A 22,292-nucleotide genomic window follows, 5' to 3' on the forward strand; every position below is an offset into this window, starting at 1 on the left:
AGGAAGAAAACCTCACCAATGCTACTCTGCTCAGTGGGAGCAGAGTGCCATACTATACTACTCTACTATGTGGGAGTAGAGAGACTTAGCACTTTATAAAATAGAGAAAAAAGAAAAAAGAAGACTTTATAAAATCTTAGGTTATATAACCTTTAACTCAAGTTTTAAATTTCTACAACTTTGTATAAGCATTTGAAATTTAAATAAAAAATTTTATAGTATTTTTTTTTATTAAATGATACAATCATATTGGCTGGTTGTAAAATAGTTATGTAAATATTATTATTTTAAATCTAATTTCTTTTTATCAAGGAATGAGAGGTAAAAAGAGAAGGAAGAAGAGAAAACTAGGTTCTTAGGGCTAGGAGTTTTTTTATAATCATAGTAAAATATTTTTATAGGTGAAACAAGCAAATAGAATAATTTTGAGGGTATTGAGAATTAGAAAATCTATTTATCATCATTTTTATCATCCTCTTAATATCTCTTGATATACCATTAAATGATAGACCCATAAGTGAAACATAATAAATAATCTCCAATAATTTAATATCACATAATGAGATGATGAGAATATGATGATAAAAGAGATGATAGAGTAGCATTACTTGTGGAGTCTCCTTCTCTCAAACTTTCTTGGAAAGTACCCAACCACCCATTCCTAGGGTGGGCAAATTTCTCGTTCATTAACCATGTAGACTAGACAAATTGTGCACGAGAGGAAGTAAATGCAAGTCACCTATTGTCCAATCATAATTGTGCGCTTCTTTTCCCTTTAATGTATAGAAAATTATAAAACTACTTGCACACATTGTAGGAATGTTATTTCAACCCCTATGTCTATGCAAGCCATGTGACACCATATTGTGGTGTCCCACGGCTTATTAAGAAAATTTTAAAATATATATATTCAAAATAATATGGCGCTTGAAAATACAAAAAGATAAAAACTAAATTCTTAAATTCCCTCTACCTTTTTTATGTTAGTATTTTTAATTTTTAGTTTTTTTAGTAAGGCACATGACACCATGCACCATGTTACCACATCAAAAAGTAAAGTAAGTGGCATAAATTAGGGGCATAGTAGCATTTGGGAGTGTAAAATTTTCAATCAAAACTGGAAAACCGGACCGGACTGAACGGTTTTGGTCGGTCCGAACTGGACTGATAGTGAAACCGATTGGTTTAGGTCCTAATAGATAAGAACTTTCGGTTTTTGGTCCAGTCCTAGGTTGGGGTTCTTCACCTCGGACTAGATTGGACCAACTTAATGTAATTATATATATTTTTAAATAGTTTTTATATATATTATTTTGTATAATAGTTATTTAAGTTAATTATGTCATTTTTATATAACGTATCACCATTGATAATATAAAATATATAATGATTAATATGCTATCAATTAACTAATATATTATTTGAATCATGATAAATTATAATATTATATGAAATGATACATACTCTAGTATCTACACCTAATTAAAGTATATTGCATTTTCTATTTTTTCTTTTATTTAGAGTTTGGATGCAATTTCATTTGCTCTATTTTTTTATTTTTAACTTTATTATGGAGAATGGATGGATATGGATAGTTTTGATAATTTCTCTAACTTTTTAAGGCTATTTTCCCTTACAAAATGTGCAAATAAAAATAAAAGTTTATATTCAAAAGTGTAAAGATTGAGAGATTTTTGTATAGATGGGCTAGAAATACACATTATAAATGATTTTGAAATTTTGTATGTTTGGCTCATTTTACATTGGCTCGAACTGAATTGGACCGACTAGATCGATAGCTCTTAGTCCGGTCCAGAAAAATGGTGGACCAAAAATTTTGATCTGGTCCAAAAACCCCTCCTGAAGACCAATTACACCCCTAGTAGCATTTCTCACAAGAAAAATATTTTAACCACAAAGGAATTCGTAATGCCCCAATGGAAGGCCTAAACCACATAGTTTATATTCCAAAAGAATTAGTCAATGATGCAATTGGAGCCCCACTAGAACCTTATAAAGAGAAAGAATTTCTTCTTCTCAAGTAATGTGGGATCTCAAACACCACCTATTTTTATCCTTATCATATGGGGTATCACAATCTACCCGTTTAAATTCTCGACGTCTTCGTCGGGTTTGTACATTGTAGATGGCACGGCTCAAGTCCCATATTTCTGGTTGGGATAGATTCTGATATCATTTGTAACGCTCTAATGAAAGGCCCAAACTACATTGCCTATACTCCAAAAGAACTAGTTAATGATGCAATTGGAACCCTATAAAGAGCAAAAATTTCTCATTTCCAAGTAATGTGGGATCTTATATACCACCTACCCTTATCCTTATCATAGAGGTATCACAAGATTACACAAAAGTAACTCTACAAATTGACATGACTTGATGTGATTCGTCATATTGTAAAGTTACTTTTATTGTAACGCATATTTAACGGATCACATGAAACCACATCAAATGTGATTACTTTTGTATAATCCATTTGTAGTTGTATCACTCGTCTTCTTATAATATTTTTAATGTAAACTATAGATAATTTTTATTTATTTAGATTTTTACATTATCTTAAGAAATAATTGAATAGAGTCGGCGTGGAGTCTCCTCTCGTTTTCTCTCAAAGAAACTGAGGTGGTTTGAGGTTGCTACATATGAGTAGTTCCTTCTGAGTGTAGGCATCAGAGAGAGTTTAAGAGTTTGAGCACAATAGAAAAGATTGAATAACTGTAGGATCATTAACTTATAGAAGAGGAAGATGAGTCGATCGAAATAGAAGAAGAAGTACTGGAGGATGGTCAAAAGAAAGGGGAATTATGTCTGAAAGGGAAAGTTTGCACTAATCTTTCAATAGGAAAGGGAACTTTAGAAATCACTATGGCAAAAATATGTTGGTTGAGTAAGCTGACGAAGTTCTAGGAAGTTGGACCAAATATCTTCACCATCAATTTTACAACACATGTAGACAAACAAATAATTAAGGAAGAAGACCATGATTTTTTTACAATATTTTTTTTGTCATTAAGGCTTTTGATGATTTTACCTTGGAAAATGAACTTCAATCACACCTTTTTGTAGATACAAATGTATAATCTACCCTTGGCTTATATGAACAAAGACTGTGGAGAAAAAATTCGTAATTCGATCGAGAAGGTGGAGGAAGTGGACATGGAAGATAATGAAGTGGGTTGGGGCAAGCAAGTTCTTAAGTGTGAAGATTATGATTGATCTCATTAAATCGATAACTAGGGGTAGATCGATTATAATGAATGGATCAAAGCTCTAGGTCATTAAAGTATGAGAAATTACCTAAAGTCTATTTTCAATGTGGTCGAATTGTATATGAGAAGAAGAATTGCTAGCCAACAGATAACAATAGTAATTCATCAAATCAGTTTGGGGTATGGCTAAGAGTAGAAGTCCTAGGAAGAAGGCGTGTTGAATCCAATTCGGAAACCAGAAGACAAGAAGATGGATTTTATTATTTTATTTTACGTAGTCACTGCGTTTAAATTATTTTATGTAAATTGCCATTTTAAAATTTTTTTCGTTGGATTAGTTTTGAAACCTAAGATGAAAAGACTAGATCTCATTTCTTTCCATTCCTTTCTATTTTTCATTTTTATTTTTCCCTTTTTCCTTCCCTTTAACACCACTTGTGATCCTCCAGAATTTTATTTCATTATTTTAAGTAATTTTTCAAATAATTTCTTGATATTTAATATATTTTTACACTACCATATTTGCTGCAGTCTATTTGATTGTGCCGGGCCTTGGGTCTAAGGAGTGTGGATTTTTGGTCGGATTGGACAATGTGTATATTCGTGGAGATGAGCTGTGATTGAGTATTTTTTTTATCTGTTGTGCATTGTGTCATGACATTCATTACACTGTTGCATGTATTTTCATGTGTTATGAATGAAAACTGAGTTTTCATGTAAAGAAAAGATTTTGGGTACATGTGTATTGAATGTATTGAAAAGAATGAAAGAAAGGAAAAGGAATTATAGGGATGGTGGTAAGTCCCACATGTGATTCCTGCCTACAGTGCATATGGTAGATATGGTGGTAAGTCCTGCCTACAGTGCATATGGTAGATATGGTGGTAAGTCCTGCCTACAGTGCATGTGGTATGGATGGTGGTAAGTCCTGCCTGTAATTCCCGTCTACAGTGCAAGCTGTAGGGATGGTGGTAAGCAAGAATGGTGGTAGACTCCCGCCTATGATTCTCGCCTATAGTGTACGCAGTAGGGATGATGGTAAGAAATAATGGTGGTAGATTCCCGCCTACAGTGATTGATAAATAGATATGTTGGGTAATTTTCTGGAAAAATGGTTGTTTATAATTAAATGGATACGTGGACAATTTTCTAAAAAAATGGTGGTTTATGTTTGGGCCATTTTTTGGGAAATTTGTGTTTTCAAATTCTAGTACTTAATTGATTATCCTTTATTTATCCACTGTGATGTTTTTGTTGTATACTTTTTGCACGTACACACACTTAACACTTGTCATTTGGGGCATGTAACATGTGTTGTCATCATCTCAATGTCATGATTTTTACATTTCCGTACGTGGGAGTCTAGGGCGTCACAAGAACAATAGTGGTGATGTTGCACTGGGTCTCTATCCTCCATTTTCTAATGAAGAATAGAGCTTTGAGACGGGAATCACAAAAGGTGTATCGGTGGTAGTTGGGATCTGGCCTTGCCAGAAGCAATGAAAATCTTAGGTCGAAATTCCCGTGGGCTTGGGAACTCATATGGATTTCGTACCCTTTGAGACCTAGTCAGGAAGGAAGTTCCCATTTATTCGATTTTTGCAAGAAACAAAGTTGCTTGTGAAGAAAGTAGAAAATGTGAAATATTCTCTAGGTTTTGATAATTGTTTGGTAGTAGATAGTGTAGGTCGAAGTAGTGGATTGACATTGTTCTGGAAGGAGATTAGTTTGATTTTCACAAATTTCTCTAAACATCACATTAATACCTGTGTTAAAGAAGAAGGAGATGAAGGTAGGGAATGGAAGCTTACTGGTATTTATGGGAATCCTGATACATCCCAAAGGCTTGAGACTTAGAATCTAATATGTTATTTTAAGGTTTCCAATAATCAAGCTTGGTTAATGTTTGGAGATTTTAATTTGATTCTAAGTAATACTGAAAAATAAGGGTGGCAAAGCTAGACCTGAGAAGTAGTTGAATGAATTCAAATCTATGTTGGATGATTGTGCAGTGTATGACTTGGGTTTTTCTAGAGTAAAATTCACTTGGTGTAACAGACAAGGCAATCACCATAGCATAAGTGAGACTAAAATTTGAGGCGATGTGGGTGGAATCTGTTGATTGTGAAAAAGTTATTAAGGAGGCATGGTTTGCTAGTTCTAGTGCTAAAATGATGAAGAATGTAATCGAAAAAATAACATGTAGTGAAAAGTTAGAGGTCTGGAGCATGAATGTCTTTGGGCACATTAGTAAGAATATCAACCAAAGTAGAAGGAGGATCTAGTTTCTTCAAGCTTTTGACCCTCACTATATCAAAATTGATGATCATAAAGACGCTAGATTGGATTTACAAAAATGGCTGGAAATGGAAGAAATGATGTGGAGACAGCGTTCAAAGGCATTTTGGCTATAAGAAGGTGATCAAAACATGAGATATTTTCACAATAAAGCATCCCAAAGAAAGAAAAAAAAGACCATATTAGAGGAGTAAGGGATGGTGCTGGTTGATGGCAGGAGGAGGAGGAGAGAAATGAAGTGATTCTGGATTATTTTAAAGATCTATTCACTACAACCAATCAGAGGGGGGATATGGGTACTCTTGAAGGTCTAAAAGGAAGGGTTAATGCATAGATAAACAAGGAACTTATTCAACCTTTTTCTTAAGAGGAAGTTTACTTTGCCCTTCAATAGAGAAACCCGACAAAAGCCCCTAGACTAGATGGTATGACGCCTATCTTCTATTAAAAAAAAAAAAATACTGGAGCATAGTGGAGAAGGATGTCACTGTAGCAGTTATGGATGCTTTAAACAGTGGTGAGTTTCCAAGTTCTATTACTCACACTTTTATTTCTCTGATTCCAAAAAAGAATAAACCTAAGTTGGTTGTTGATTTTAGACCAATAAGCATTTGTAATGTCTTTTATAAATCGATTTAAAAAATTCTTGCTAATAGGCTTAAAGGGGTTTTACCTCATATCATTTCTTATTCTTAAAGTGTTTTTGTATGAGGTAAACTCATTACTGATAATGTATTAATTGCTTATGAGACCTTGGAAAAGATGGTTATATACAAAAGATGATTATCTATGACAAAGTTGTTGAATCCAAGGTTTCAAGTTTTGTATAATTATATATCTACACATGGATTTTGATGATAACAAATGAATTCAAAAAATAAAGGAGTCTCAAACTCAAGTTGTCTACACAATAGAGTCAAGCACATAAAAAATTTTGAAAGATTATTTATTGTCATCTTTCACATGTACATTACATGATTAAAAGTTTGAACTTTGAAAATATTAAAGATGATTGATTGTCATATTTCACATGTGCATGTTTTATTTGAATATTTTCAAAAGTGATTGATGTTTTTTTTTTACTTATGCAAAAGGTAGATGGTTTTGTTTGAAAAATTTGAAAAGTAAAGTGTGCTCCTTTTGTCATATGCAAAAAGTAAAAAGATTAGATTTGAAATATTTGAAAAGTAAAGTGTACTCCTTTTGTCATATGCAAAAAGTAAAAAGATTAGATTTGAATTTTTTGAAAAGTAAAGTGTGCTCATTTTGTTATATGTCAAAAGTAAAAGATAAGGTTTGAAATTTTTGAAAAATGAATGATGTTGTCTTTGACAATTGAAAAAGAAGAACATTTCGTTTGAATTTTTTAAAAAAGTGAATGATGTTGTCTTAGACATGTGAATCTTTTTAAATTTGAATATGAAGTCTCATATGCCTATAAATAGATCATTTGAGAGCTTCACATTTACAACATCCAGAGTATACAACATTCATTCAAAGCTTTCATTCTCTCTTCTCTAAACATTGAGCCTTAATCCTTATTCATTTTGAGAGAGATATAGTTTGCGCTATATTGTTCTTATTTTACTTATTAAGTAGTGTTTTCTGATAACCTATCCACTATCAGCTCTTGTATCAGTAAAAGGGTGTGTATAACCCTTGTGTGTGTAGAAAGTGTTCTACACAGGGAATAGTTGAATCACCACGTGTAAGGTGATTGCAAGTGTAGAGGGTGTTCTACACGGATCTTTTGTAGCGGTGTTGTTCAAATGTGTAATAGGTTTCTATCTCCACCTGAAGGAGGTTGAATAGTGAATTTGAGGATCCTCAAGGGGTAGCTTGAGGCGAGGACATAGGCAGTGGGGCCGAATCTCGTTAACATACTGAGTTTGCTTCTCTGTTACCCTTACTCTTTATATTTATTGTTGTTTCGTATTTTGTTTATATTTTATATTGTATATTTGATTTATAATTGTTATTTTTTTTAAATACAACTCAATTCACCCCCCTCTTGTGTTAGTCATCTGGGCAACAAAAGTTAAGTGGGATTTCCTAAATGAGATTATGCTAAAGCTGGGTTTTCATGAAACATGGGTGGCCTTGATTATAAAGTGTGTAAGAACTGTGTCATTCTTCATTTTGATTAATGGTGAGCCTAGAGATCTAATAAAACCTTCTAGAGGATTAAGAAGAAAGGCCCTTTATCCTCTTACATTTTCCTTTTGTATACTGAAGGCCTTATCAATCTGCTACATAAGGCTAAAGCTGCAAAAGAATTCAAGGCATTAAAATTTGAAGAGGAGCTCCAAGAATTAATCATCTACTTTTTGCAAATGATAGCCTATTGTTCTATAAAGTAGATATGAAAGAAACAAGGCAACTTCACAATCTTCTAGAGAAATATGAGAGTCTCTAGATAGCAAGTAAACAGAAGCAAAACAACTATGGTTTTTAACATAAATGTTAGACAAGTGAAGCATAAGGAGATAATGAAATTCTGGGGAGTTAATAGTCTCCAACAATATTATTAGGGGGATATTTTTCACAAGGCCCAAAATGATTCTCAAGGCTCAGCCCATCAAAGGGGCATCACTAGAGAACACAAGAGGGGAAAATGAGAGGGGACATAGAAGTGAGGGGAGGCAAGGTGTGCTGTCAGGGGTCAGAGGAAATGAAGGGAGGAGACATAAAGGAGGGTGATGTGACATAAAGTAATAGAATGTAAGAAATAAAAGGCAAGAAACTTACAACTTGAGGGGATCTTTGGAGGACTTTTGGACAGACTTTTTGCTAGGTTGCAGGGGCAAGACTTCTCGGAAAAGCTTCTTCAACCTCTAGACATAGGTTCCAGCTATGGAGTCGAGACCGGGAAAAGAAATTTATTAAATCTATTATATAGTGAGGATGAGAGACCTTGAGAGATTGTAAATCAAACTTATTATAGTGGATTCTCCCCTCTCCAAGCCCCGTGGACGTAGGCCAAGTGCCAAACCATGTAAATCCACGTGTCTATCTCTCTTGATTTTCCCTACATTTATCTACTGTTCACAGTCATGGGTGTGCATCGACACTGTATATTTGCACTAGATTAGCTGGGGGCCCACACAACATTGACCTAAGCCGAGCACACCAGGGGTCCACACAACACCCATCCAGATCCAACACCACCTCAGAGTGCCAGGGAGGGATCCTACTCCCTTTTCGGCCCGTTGACAAAAACCGACGTCAACAAATATGATAAATATATGGGACTTCCCCCTATAATTGGTAGGGCTAAAAACAAAGCTTTCTCCGAGATTAAGCACAAAGTATGGCAAAAACTACAAGGTTAGAAGGAAAAACTTATTTCTCGAGGGGGAAGGGAAGTTTTAATCAAAACTATTACTTTATCTATTCCAACTTACTCTATGAGCAGTTTCAAGCTAATAGGGAATCTTTGCAGGGAATTGGAAAGTTTGATGGCAAAATTTTGGTGGGAGTAAAAAATAAGATGAGAATAAGATCCATTGGATCAACTGGAATAAAATATGTGCAGCCAAATGTGAAGAAGGTATGGGATTCAAAGACATCAAAACCTTCAATTTGGCCCTCCTAGCAAAACATGGATGGAGAATCATGTAGGAAGAATCATCTCTTTTGCACATCATCTTTAAAGCCAAATATTTCTCACATACTTGTTTTATGGATTCAAAATTAGGTGTTTAAACCTCTTATGCCTAGAGAGGAATATGGGAAGGTAGAAAGTGCATATCATATGGTGGTAGATAGAGAATGGGAAATGGCAAATTTATAAACCTATGGAATGATTATTGGATACCAAGCTACAGAAATCTTGTGCAAAATGGTAGAGATGATAATTGCCAAAATCGAGGGGATAAATTGGAGAGTCTTATTGATAAAGATACTCAAGGATGGGATGTTGACAAGCTTAGAAGCCTTCTTCCACTAGGTGGAGTTACAGAAGTCTTTAAAATCACTCTTACACATGAAGATAGGGATGATAAAATGATCTGGGAACCATAGAGGGATGGAAATTTTTTAGTTAAAAGTGCCTATAGACTACTCAGAGATATTGACAAAGGTAATATGAGAGCAGAAAGCTCCAACTCAGCTCAGCAAAAACAGATTTGGAAAGAATTGTGGAGGTTACAAATGCCTAATAAGGTGAAAGTATTTTCTTGGAGAGCTTGCAAAGATGGCTTACCCACAAAGCACAATTTGTTGAAGAAAAACATTATTAATGAGGAATGTTGTATTTTTTGTGGTAAGGATAGTGAGGACTTTGTTCATGCACTGCTTGTCTACTCAACTGTGAAGGAGATATGGGCTAAGCACATTCCTTTTTTGAATTTCTTAAATAACCACAAAAACTTTGCTAATATAGTGAGACAGGTTAGAGTAGAAGGTAGTCGAGAGGACTTGGAAATTTTTTTCCTAATTTCCTAGGGCTTGTGGACAGAAGAAATTAGAGAATTTATGGGAACAAGACTCTGACTGTGGATCAGGTTGTGGATTATGCTTTATCTTTGTTGAAAACTCATAAGGAAGCCAAGTTTTTAAAGGAGCAAAAAATACAAAAAAGGGTGTTGTTGGGTTCATCCTAATGTAAGTACTTTTAAACTTAATGTTGATGGAACAATTTTTAAAGATCAACATAGAGCAAGAGTGAGAGCAATTTTAAGAGATCACAAAGGAGATGTGATTATGGCCGCAAGTAAAAAAGAAATGAATGTGTGACCTTCTGACATTGAATTATTGGTGATGTTCAGAAGCTTGCAACTTTGTGTTCGCCTAGGTATACAAGATTTCATCTTGTAAAGTGACTCCCTGCTTATGGTTAATAAAATTAAAGTTATTGGGGATTCTATGTCCAGACAAGGGAACCTCATTATGGAGATAAAGGAGTGACGAATAAGTTTAAGAGCTGCAATATACAACATACTATATGCGATGGGGATGAAGCTGCCGAAAAGCTTTCAAAATATGTTTGACATGTAGATGATAGCTGTGTATGGTAGGAGTCTTTCTTAGATTGTATCTTGCAAGTCCTATGATCTGAAAAACTTATGTAAGGTTATGATGAAATGAATGTTTTGCTAAAAAAAAAAAAAAATGGCACTCATCGGAGAAGCAACTCACTTCTTTCATACTAATATTACATATAATTACTTTTATGTATTTTTTTTATATATTTTATTTATGTGATTGACTGTATTAATTTTTTTAATATATAATCAATCAAGTTAATAGAGTTAAAATAAATTTACATGGATTTATTACTTCCTTAAATGCGGAGGCTGTTGGATTCAGGCATTTACTCCACTGAGAAAAGCAAATGCGATGACCATACGCTACCGTTGCCAGGGCGGAATAAATTGCCAAATTTGGTCGTGCAGCCGCGTAAAGGACAGCCCGAGGTATATTGGTCGTTTTCTCTTTTCATGAGCATTTATCACAAAAAATGCCACCCAAATTAATTTACAAAATAGATTATATTTTGAGAGAGGAAAACATAATATCTATAAAAAAAAATTAAATTTATAATCACTCCAAATTATCAACTCGAGTTAAAACTTATTAACGAATTATACTTTATCTTCACGAATAAATCATTTCTTTTTTCCCACGAGTTCAAATTTATTTACAAACTACTTAAATCTAATAAAAAAATAATTATTTATATTATATCTAAAAACTTTATCTACATATATTAAAATAAACTTTGAATTTTTGTAAATATTTTTATATAGTTTGTATATACAAATTAAATTATTAAATTCATAAGAATTCAAATATTATGGATCTCTAACACGGTTCTTCTTATTTTTTATTTAAATAAAACATTCTTATTGTAAATTTAAATTTAATATTATAATAAATAGTAAAACAAATATTTACAAGTTTATATGAGCTTATATAACTCGGGTCGAGTTGAGTCAAGTGTTATACGAGTTGTATAATCTCGTAAACGATCAAAAGTTTTGGTTTATCATTGACCTATTTCATGAATAAATTAAGTGTAATAAGAGTTTGATATCCTAAGAAGTTATCCTCTAAACTCCTAAGAAATTGCAATGTACTATTTTTTTTTCTTTGTACTTTTAATTTCTTGTTCTAAAATTAATTTTCAATTTTAATGTTTTAAATCTTTTAATATATTCTTTTTAAGAAATCATTCTTTTTCATTTTCTCATTTTTCTTAATTTTTAATTTTTTATGAACGATATTTTTGTCAAATCTTTATGAGGGGCTAGATTACAATTTTTGGAAGTTTAAAGCGATAATTGTCATAATTAAAAGTTAAGAAGAGTGATTATAAAATAGATGATAGCTTGAGAGAGATACTTGTGTGTTCTTTCTTCTAAAATTAAAATCTTTTCATGCAGCACGTCCCTTTCTACTTTCTACATAGATATCTCTAAAATGCGGTCTGAATTCGTCTCAAGTGCTCATCCTTTCTCCACAAATTTCTATGCTACACTGCAGGCATGGTTTAATTTAATAATAATTACCACTTATATACTAATTAAAAAATTATTTACATTAAAAGAACATAACGAAATTGGAATTAGATAATAATTATTAAAAGTAATTGGGATTAAATAATAATTATTTTATATTAAAAAAATACGTAATCAATCACATTAGTAGAAAGAAACTGCTAGATCACCCACTCCTAACTCTCGTTGGGAGCCACTACTGTCTAAATTTTTTTTTTATTTAACGATTAAGAAAATATTTTTTTAATAATGTTATAATTTTTTTTTTTAAAAATATTTAAAAATATTAAAAAATAAATATATAAAAAAAAAACATAATTTTACACTAAAAGTAGCTGTCAGTGGTTGTTGAGAGCTGTGACTACAGTGTCATCTTTAGTAAAATGGATAAAGAGTAAGAAGAATAAATTTATATAAAATTTTTATTATTTTTTATTTATTTTGAAAAAAAAAAAAAAAAAAAAAAATTCAAGTTAGGGAATAAAGCAGTGGCTGCGCCAACTGGCTAAAAACCACAAACCCCGGTAAGGCGGTTAGCAACTAAGGGGAGAATGAGGTCGCGTGTTCCGTTCTCACCCTCACAAACTACGGTTCTAGGTCCCACTCTTCCCTTGTTGCAACTTCATATGAACGAAGAAACTGTACACTGAGAGAGTTTTCACAGATAGGGAAATTTCACGCAGAGAGAGAAGAAAGAGAGAAAGAAAAGCGATGGAGGAAGTGTCAACGGGCACGGGGCCTGTAGTCCCGGCCGTGGTGAAGCCGGAGCCGGAGCGGGAGCATAAGGCGTCTCCATCGGCCTTCTCGGCGGCTCAGCATCCGGATGAAGAACCAGAAGGAGGCTCGGGCTGGGGATCGGAGGAGCTGGATAAGGACTTGCTTTGTCCGATATGCATGCAAACGATCAAGGACGCGTTCCTCACCGTGTGCGGTCACAGCTTCTGCTATATGTGCATCGTCATACACCTCCGCAACAAGAGTGACTGCCCCTGCTGCTCCCACCACCTCACCCTCCACCAGTTATTCCCCAACTTCTTGCTCGATAAGGTTCTTTCTCTTTTGTTTCTAGTTTAAGCACTCGATTGCCTCAAACATAATAAATTAATAAACGTTTTCAAATTAACGAGAAATCTCCATTGACTGGACCTAATTAGTTTAATTTCTATTGTTAACATCGTAGTTAATTTGGGATTACTTGTGAGAGTTGGAACATAGAATAATGAACACTTTTTCTTCTTGAAGTTGATCTACTTGGAAATGCAGCTTATTTGTGCTGTACGGTTTCTGTGTCCCAATTTTGTAGCTACTGAAGAAGGCTTCTGCTCGTCAAATATCCAGAACCGCTTCTCCTGTGGAACAATTCCGTCACGCATTACAGCAGGTCAGATTTCGTGGGACTAGTTATATTACGATTAAAGCAACATTTATTATTTATGTTGTGATCCTAAATCTTCAGTTAGAAAATTTAAAATCCAATCTCACCAATAAAACTGACGGGCACCAGCCCGAGTAAAGAGGAAGCATACATGAGGAATAGAGGGTAGTCAGGTTTGAACTCAAGATTAGTTAACTTGATGCCAGGTTAAACCACCAATTTTACTTTCAAGAGAGCTAACAGAGAGTGGTGAATTTAATCGACTGGTAAAAATGTATTCCCAATACGTTTGTATTGACTATCGAATGTATTCACAATGCGTTCCAAGCCAAGACAACCTGATTGGTAATTTTTTTTTATGCCAAGAGTGGAGTGCTTTGACAGGAGAATAAGGGCCTTTCTTATAGCGCTATTTGTGACTTGAGCATTTTTAAATTAATCTTTCAAACTTCTAAGTTTATAAGAACCTAAAGCGATAATGTTATGTATGTATTGTTGGTGTTTCCCCATGCCATTAAATTAATGTACTTTCCAACGTCGTGCTCAAAATCAGTAGTGGACAAAACCGAAGCTTCTTGTACTATATTGCTTTTTTTGGAAATTTTCTGAAAAACGTACATGACAGGGTTGTGAAGTATCAATTAAGGAGCTAGATAGCCTTTTGTCACTCCTCGCAGACAAGAAGAGGAAAATGGAACAAGAAGAAGCTGAGAGAAATATGCAAATATTGCTGACCTTCTTGCATCATTTGAGGCGCCAAAAAGTGGACGAGTTGAATGAGGTTTGTTTTATCTAGTCTGGGCCCTCTATTTACACCCTACTTTGATTTTGCTTAACTTTTGCTTCGGCATCTTCACAACCATGTATTCTGGACCATGAATGTTCATGATTTCCTTGTATCTTTAGACACTCATGCATAGGTGTTGCCCTTGTAGATGTCCTGTCTATGCCTATTTTTAATAAAGTTCTTACTGATTAAAAAAAAAAAAATCATGTATTCTGGAGGCTATATGAATGTGTGTTTGTCCCCACAAGCTGGTGGTAGTTATTGCTAGATATATCGAATGGACATGTCAAATCTTCACTTGTTAGGTGTGCCTGTACTTAGGTTAACCAGTTTTTGATAAATCTTCACTTAGACAATCACATTATTTGACATTGAAATCATTGGAGTTCGTTTTCTTTGCAGGTACAATCTGATCTCCAGTTTATTAAAGAGGACATAACTTCTGTAGAGAGACATAGAATGGAGTTGTATCGAGCGAGGGACAGGTACTCTGTCAAACTGCATATGCTTGGAGATGATGACTCTAGTGCGAGAAAATCACGGTCTTCATCAATGGATAAGAACAGCAGTGACCTTATCTCCAGTTCTCTAACTGCACGTGGAGTGATGGCTACAAGGAATCTCCAAAATAAGAAAGCAGATGGAAAGTCTCAAGTAACCTCTCATGGGCTACAGAGAAAGGATGCTTTGAGTGGCTCAGAATCACAGCACATCAACCAATCGGGTTTATCTGTAGCAAGAAAAAAGCGGGTCCATGCTCAGGTTCGTAATGTTGTGTGGTTTCATCTGTAGAAATACAATCCGGTTGCTTTATCTTGAATGATTATTGTGCCTGCCAATCTTTAATTCTAATCTTTGGCTTCAATGTTAATGTGTGAATGCTGAAAAGAAAAAAGCTCCAGAAACTTAGTACACCTTGTTGTGGCATTAGTTTTCAAATTGAATACTATCAGAAACCTTATTCTTGCTTTGGGTTGTCCTATCTTTTATACTTGTGATTTGGTGGAGTTCCTTGGGTGTAATTTTTTTTTTTTTTTATATATAGAAACTATGTAGAAAGATAGAAAATTGGTATAAAATCTTGCTTAACTCTAATCAGTATCATATCCTAAGTACTTGGGTTTTGGTAAATGTTCATGAACTGCTCTTGGTAATTCTTGTAGAAATGTACTTTGGTGTTATTAGCCTACCAGGATGAAGAACTATGTCCACAATTTTATTTTCCTTCTATCTAGAATCACCCATGTTTCCTTCTCTGGCTGCAGTTCAGTGACCTACAAGAGTGTTACCTGCAAAAGAGACGTCAGTTGGCAAACAAACCACTGAACCAGCAGGAGAAGGATAAAAGCATTATACCCCGAGAGGGTTATAATGAGGGTCTTGCAGATTTCCAATCGGTTTTGACTACCTTCACGCGGTACAGGTATGATTTGAACCTTTAATTTCTTTACACCAGTGCTTTTTAGAGTTAGCTGGTGCTTCCGTGTTTTATCTTTATCCACTAAGTTTTCATCTGCATTTTTCTTTTGATCTTCTGAAACAGTCGATTGAGGGTCATTGCAGAACTTAGACATGGTAATCTAGTCCACTCAGCGAATATAGTATCAAGGTGAGTTAATTGTCATATGATGGCAGGACATTCAGATTTGAATGTTACGGATGATAAACTCGTTTTCTGTGGCCATTCTCATAAAATAACTCATGCATTAATTTTTGTCTGTAATAATATTAGTAATTGAAACAATGGGCTAAGCTGTTATTTACTGAAAAATGTGTGCTCCTCCCTAACCCCATTAAATCATTTTTTTTTTCACATGGGACACACATACACACGAGGAGCAGTGAACCAACTTGTCACAAATCAATCTTAAAGCACATAATCCTGTTTTAATCTTTGACATGATAGAATAATTCACTTCAGGTAGTTGGGAAATTGTAACTTTTAGTGAAGGGAAAAAGAGCTACCATGTTACTAGGACAAGATAAAGTTGAAATAAAAGTCTGATCGCAAATGGTGAGGGCCTGCAATTGAGTGGGAGATAGGGGATTATAACTACAGGGATCTTTGTAGGTTTGCCATGCATTTAATATGTGACTGATTAAGATTTGTAACTCTTGATTTTTTTTTTTCTTATGTAACCTCATTGTTTGTTGTGTACTGTTTTCATTGGTTATTAGATCTTCTGAATATTTATGAATTAATGTGTTGCATTGCAGCATTGAATTTGACCGTGACGATGAGCTGTTTGCTACTGCTGGAGTATCCCGGTGCATAAAGGTTTTTGACTTCTCCACGGTATGGTCTCAAGCACCATTTACCATTTCTTGTATTTCTGCTCATAATGATTGGTCCTGAGTGGGATAGAATGTTGGCTCAGACTGGATGATTGATAATATACAAGGGAGTATGGGGAAGAGAAAATGGGCTGGTTGGCTGACATTACCTTCTCAAAATTCTATGATTTTTTTCATAATTATTGTTAAAAATTGAACATATTGTATCTGTATTTTTGTTCTTCATTATTATTTAAGACGAACAATTTAGAAGATGCCTTCTAATAAATGAAATACTGCTTGCTATAAGTGGAATTTCTGGTTGTTTTGCCTCATAAATATTGATGAATCCTCACTGATTGAGATTTTTGTTTTTTTGATTGAGTTGTTCATTTAATGGCAATGGATACTGGTTTGGGGCTTTGTTGCTGATGTCTCAGTTTAAATATAAGTAATGATTTGTTATCTTTAGCTTGTTTGGTGACTATTTATAGCTATTGCTCTCAAGGTTGTGAATGAACCTGCTGATATGCACTATCCTGTTGTGGAGATGGCAACTCGTTCAAAACTCAGCTGCCTGAGTTGGAACAATTTTACTAAGAACCACATTGCCAGTAGTGATTATGAGGGAATTGTGACCGTTTGGGATGTAATCACTCGACAGGTAAAGATTAGAGATATCTTCTTTAGATAATCTTGTTCTAGTAATAATGTATCCTTCTTTTGATTTTGGTAAGATTTTATCCCATTGGCATCAACCTTGCAGAGTGTGATGGAGTATGAAGAGCATGAAAAACGTGCGTGGAGTGTTGATTTTTCGCGTACAGAACCATCGATGCTTGTATCCGGTAGTGATGATTATAAGGTACTATTTGTTGTAGTTTTATTCTTGACTGAGTCTTTTGGTATGCTTAAGCTATCTGTTAAGTAGAGGGGACAATCAAGGATATGATATGCACTTTTTGCATGAGAAATTAATGTATTGAAATTTGAAGGTGTTGGTAAATCCCAAATTGGTTGCATGTTTTTGCCTTTATTTGGGCTTCTGTACTAGCTGGATTCTCCAATAATAGTTTGCTTATTTGCCTTTTTGGAATTCTTCTTTTGAGACATTATGTAATGACCCAAGTAAAATCTAAGCCACATCTACTCTTACTCCAAAAGATTAGTTAAGTTATAATCAGAGCCTATTGGAAGCATTACAAACTGCAATAATTTCTCCGTTCCAGACAACATGGGATCTCATTCATCACTCTTCTATACTCCATTCAGCGTGTACAATCTCCCACTCATATCCTTGTTGTCCTTGTTGTCAGGCCATTCTATTATAGATGATAAGCTCAAGTCTCACACTTTTGGCTGGGTATTGGCTCTGATATCATTTTTAAAGGCCCAAAGAAAGTACCACATATTCCAAAAGGACTGGTTAATGTTACAATTGGAGTCCCTTAACAAGAACTTCTCTGTCTGTATTAATATGGGAACCCATTCACTGCCATTATATTCTCAATTTAGGGTATTACATTTTGACTTTGAATCTGGTATAAGTTCCCAACATAGTATTAGATTTGTGGACATCAATTTCTTGTTATCAATTATCCAATGTACCAATTTTGCACACTACAGTAAAGCATTATGGTGGAAACTAGGTGAAATTTGCTCAAAGTGCATCTATTCTTAGGATTTTATTCACTGTATTTCTGTGGATAAGCCTCACCGATAGTCCATACTGCCGATGTTCTTTTTTTTTTCAAACAAGTAAAATCCATACTTCCAATGTTGGTTCCTATTTTCCTCCAATTGCTATAAATGTACTTTGTGGTTATTGTGGGTAATGGCTTATGGAATGGGGAGGCATGAGGATAGTAGCCTCTCATCAGAGAAGCATAAGGCTGGCTTGATTCCTGGCACTCTTGTCATCTATACCCTAATTAGCAAATCCTGGCTGGAGGTAAACTGTGAAGCTTTGGCTTACTGTCCAGGGAGAAATTTGAATCAGCATTACCAAATTAGACTTGTTGCCATATTTGTCTAGGTTGGATTCTGGATTAGATGAGAATATTGCATACTTTATGGTTTATTTTTTTCTTTCCACTCCTTATAAGTAAGCGTAATAGTCAAAGTTTAAAAAACTGTTCCGTTCTGGCCAGAATGGCCGGAATTTTTCATGCCGGAACAAGAACCGGCAAGGGGTAGGCACCTAATCCTTTTCGGGTCAAATTCTGGCCGTTCCGGCCAATTTCAGTCAATTCTGGTCCGAAATTAAATCAAACGTTAAAATAATGGTTTTTCTATAAATAAGCTGAAGAATAAGGGACAAAACTGGAATTTTATTACCTAGTCAACTATCCTATCTTCTCATCTACACTTTCCGTGCGAGACTCTTCTGGCCAAACCAAAACACTTTTTACTTTAACCAATGTCTAACACTTACTGCAACTCCATCTTGTCTAATAATAATATATATATATATAAGTATTTTTAAAATTCTGACACCAACTCTAAATTGGGAAAAAGTTAAATTTATAATATTTTTATAAAAAATCTGCATCAGGTCAACTCGATGTGTTTATGATTTTAAAAATAAAATAAATATATTAATAAATGTGTTTTATATATATATGTATGTATTTTTAAGATTTGTTTTAAAAAGTATTATTAAGTTTCTCTGTATGTATATTTTTAAGATTTGTATTGATATTATTTTGAAATATAGTTTTTATATATATAATTTATCTATTTAATGTCTATTTTGAAACGGTATACCGAAACGTACCGGTATTGAAATATTCCATTCCAGTGCTTCAACCGAAATGGTGAACGGAACGGATTTCAAAACTTTGGTAATAGTTCCATACTAGATTAAACTTATGATGTATATTTTCTGATACACAATGCAGGTCAAAGTTTGGTGCACAAAGCAGGAAGCTAGCGTTCTTAACATTGACATGAAAGCAAATATATGCTGTGTCAAGTATAATCCTGGATCTAGCAATTATATTGCGGTATGTGCCTTTCATTTTTCATTTTGGGCACAAATTTATGGTGCCGATTCATTGTGCAGTGTATCCTCTTTGATTTTCATAATCAATTATCGTGGAGCTGAACTAGTGCTTTGCTCAGCATTGCTGACAGTTTGCATTGCATTCTCTAATGCCTAAAAGCTTTTCTTTGATTTGATCCGCATGGAAAATTGCTTGCATTCACATGCATGAACAATTTCTGCTGTTTGACATCCACTTTTGCGTTTGTTTTCTGGAAAAAGCTTATTGTGAAGGGGCAGGCAAAATATTCTGTTCATGTTGTGATAGCAGTAGGAAATTGACGTCCCGCCCCCCCTCCCCCTTTCTTTCGCCCCCCTCTCCCCTCCCAAAAAAAAGCAGTACAAAGCTGTAGTTGTAGGTTATTTGTTGACAACCACTTTCCAATTTCTGGTCCCGTATTTAAGAATGCCACTTTCTGCTTATTGTTATTTGTATAACAGCCATAGAGAGCTCTGTGCAATGGAAAGGACATGTTCTAATATGTGGTGTGGTGTCCTTTGGGACAATAGAACCTTTCAAGTATGAAACACTCTGCCTTATTTTTTGTAGGTTGGTTCAGCAGATCATCAGATCCACTACTATGATTTAAGAAACATCAGTCATCCACTCCATGTGTTCAGCGGGCACAGGAAAGCCGTTTCATATGTGAAGTTCTTGTCAAATAATGAGCTTGCTTCTGCTTCTACAGACAGCACACTGCGGCTATGGGATGTGAAGGAGAACTTGCCAGTGAGTAATATATTAATGAAGCAAAGTAGTTGCAGTGTGCATCATTAATTTTCAGTTATTACCTTATGATTCAGTCCAATGCATCCATAAGTATATATTTGTATACACACATATATATTATTTATCAAAAAAATAAAATAAAAGTATATGTGTAGAGCCGCGCGCGCACACACACACATATAGAGAGAGAGAGAGAGAGAGAGAGAGAGAGAGAGAGATTCATTTAGACTTCTTAAAACAGAAAAAGAAAGTAGGTGCAACTTTGTAGCATAGATGGCTTTGGATTTAGCATTTTGCCTTCATTTCCAAAATTCTATTACCACTTCCATATTAACTCTGGTTATTACATACTAATTGAACCTAAATGTACGATAAAAAAAGTTGCACCTACTAATTGAACATAAATGAAAAAGAAAATATATGACTCGTCATCTTTTCCCAACTTCATTGGATTAGGAATTCAATATAACTGTTGGATGTTCTGAATGTTGGCTTTTCCATTCAAGGGGGTGTGCAGAAATTTCTGTTCTTCAAGAGAATATCTATCTTTATTGTATTCATGCATGCCTTTATGCGTACATATGCGATGTCTTGAGAGGCACTAATTTCAGTGGGGAATAGACCATTTTTTTTTTACTCGTTCTATCGAGTTCACTTTGGGAAGCTCTCTCTTTTACTGCATGAATTGATACAATGAAAAAGTTGTCAAGCTCCTCTTGTGGAATTATGTTTACAGGTTCGTACCTTCAGAGGCCACACAAATGAGAAAAACTTTGTGGGCCTGACAGTAAATAGCGAGTACATTGCATGTGGCAGTGAGACAAATGAAGTGTATGTCTACCATAAGGTTAGTAACATCGAAAGAAAAATTCATTCTCAATTCATATATGTAAACCTTGTAACGAAGCCAAGTGTCTTAAAGAAGTAATTGTACGTGTCCACTTTGCAGGAAATCTCCAGGCCCGTGACTTGGCATAAATTTAGTTCTCCCGATTCGCAAGATGCTGATGATGAGGTTGCGTCTTACTTCATTAGTGCTGTATGCTGGAAGAGTGATAGCCCTACCATGCTAACTGCTAATAGTCAGGGCACCATCAAGGTGCTAGTTCTTGCGGCTTGATAACTTAGAAGCAAGATGAGAATATCTTAGAACAGAGCGAGGGTGAAATTGAACTGGAATGATCTGTTTAATTTCCCATTGTTCAATATAATTTAATTTTGTATATATCATTTATATTTGGTAATCGGAAGGCTTTAGAGCCTTAAGATGCCATGGCCCATGATTGTGTAAAATTTCATAATATGTTGGTCATGGCAGTGCAGCTTAGTTTGTATTTGCCCAAACTCTCAATCTCTCTCCCTCACACACACCCCAACACACATACTGACGTTAACCCTGATTGAATTTTGTTCATATGAAAATTATGGTTTCTTGAGCAACTTCGAAAATAAAATGCAGTCCTTAGAAAATGAACGATGTAAGTAGAACGCAGTTCTTTTATTTTTTCTGTTCATTATATGTGCATATCTAGCATATGTCCAAAACCAAATTATCAAGCCGACAAGTGGAGACATTATATACATACACACACGTACACGCTTACAAGGAGAAACGAAACTTGGGATTGTGTTGTCCATTGGAGACCACTAGTTTTGTATTTATTCTGGCAAATATGTATTATAGTAAAGTGTATATTATTTGTTGTCTTCTTTCTCAAGAACTTTAAAAAATATTTGTGTCTGCGTGTGTTAATTGTTTTGCCTCGTTAGAAGCGTTAGCTACGTAGTCGTAATAAAAACTTACTGTGGTTCATCTCATTATTTTGTACTATAGAGTTCTGAAGTCTTGAACCTAACCCCTAATCTGAAAAGGCTGAGGTAGTCGTATGGACCACGTCAAAATATTGAATCACTCCAATTGCAAGGCAAAACTAGAATATATACAACATATATATATATATATAAGCTAAGGGGCAGTCAGTTGATATCTTGACGATTCAAGACCTTCCTCGTGAAAGTTAAGAGCATGTTGCGACTTGATACATGGGGCGTTATTTA

At 34.7% G+C, this 22,292-nt stretch overlaps 1 protein-coding gene across 1 annotated transcript; it reads left to right on the top strand.

Moving 5' to 3' along the window:
* The first annotated feature begins 12,544 nt into the window (after positions 1-12,544).
* LOC122303750 (E3 ubiquitin-protein ligase COP1-like) lies at positions 12,545-21,704 on the top strand. The gene is made up of 13 exons (XM_043115685.1): positions 12,545-13,072; positions 13,329-13,406; positions 14,026-14,181; positions 14,590-14,949; positions 15,453-15,610; positions 15,731-15,796; positions 16,405-16,483; positions 16,970-17,125; positions 17,228-17,326; positions 19,362-19,466; positions 20,055-20,234; positions 20,971-21,081; positions 21,184-21,704. Exons 1-13 carry the CDS (start codon positions 12,737-12,739, stop codon positions 21,352-21,354), a joined length of 2,055 nt encoding a protein of 684 aa, XP_042971619.1. The 5' UTR covers positions 12,545-12,736; the 3' UTR covers positions 21,355-21,704.
* Positions 21,705-22,292: the final 588 nt, after the last annotated feature.

The sequence above is a fragment of the Carya illinoinensis genome, chromosome 3, assembly GCF_018687715.1.
Source record: "Carya illinoinensis cultivar Pawnee chromosome 3, C.illinoinensisPawnee_v1, whole genome shotgun sequence".
In the NCBI taxonomy this organism is placed as follows: Eukaryota; Viridiplantae; Streptophyta; class Magnoliopsida; order Fagales; family Juglandaceae; genus Carya; species Carya illinoinensis.

Coding starts and splice junctions, on each gene's coding strand:
- LOC122303750 (XM_043115685.1), top strand. CDS start 12,737: ATGGAGGAAGTGTCAACGGGCACGGGGCCTGTAGTCCCGGCCGTGGTG. Junction 14,182..14,589: donor AAGTGGACGAGTTGAATGAG/GTTTGTTTTATC, acceptor TTTTCTTTGCAG/GTACAATCTGATCTCCAGTT. Junction 15,611..15,730: donor ACTACCTTCACGCGGTACAG/GTATGATTTGAA, acceptor CTTCTGAAACAG/TCGATTGAGGGTCATTGCAG.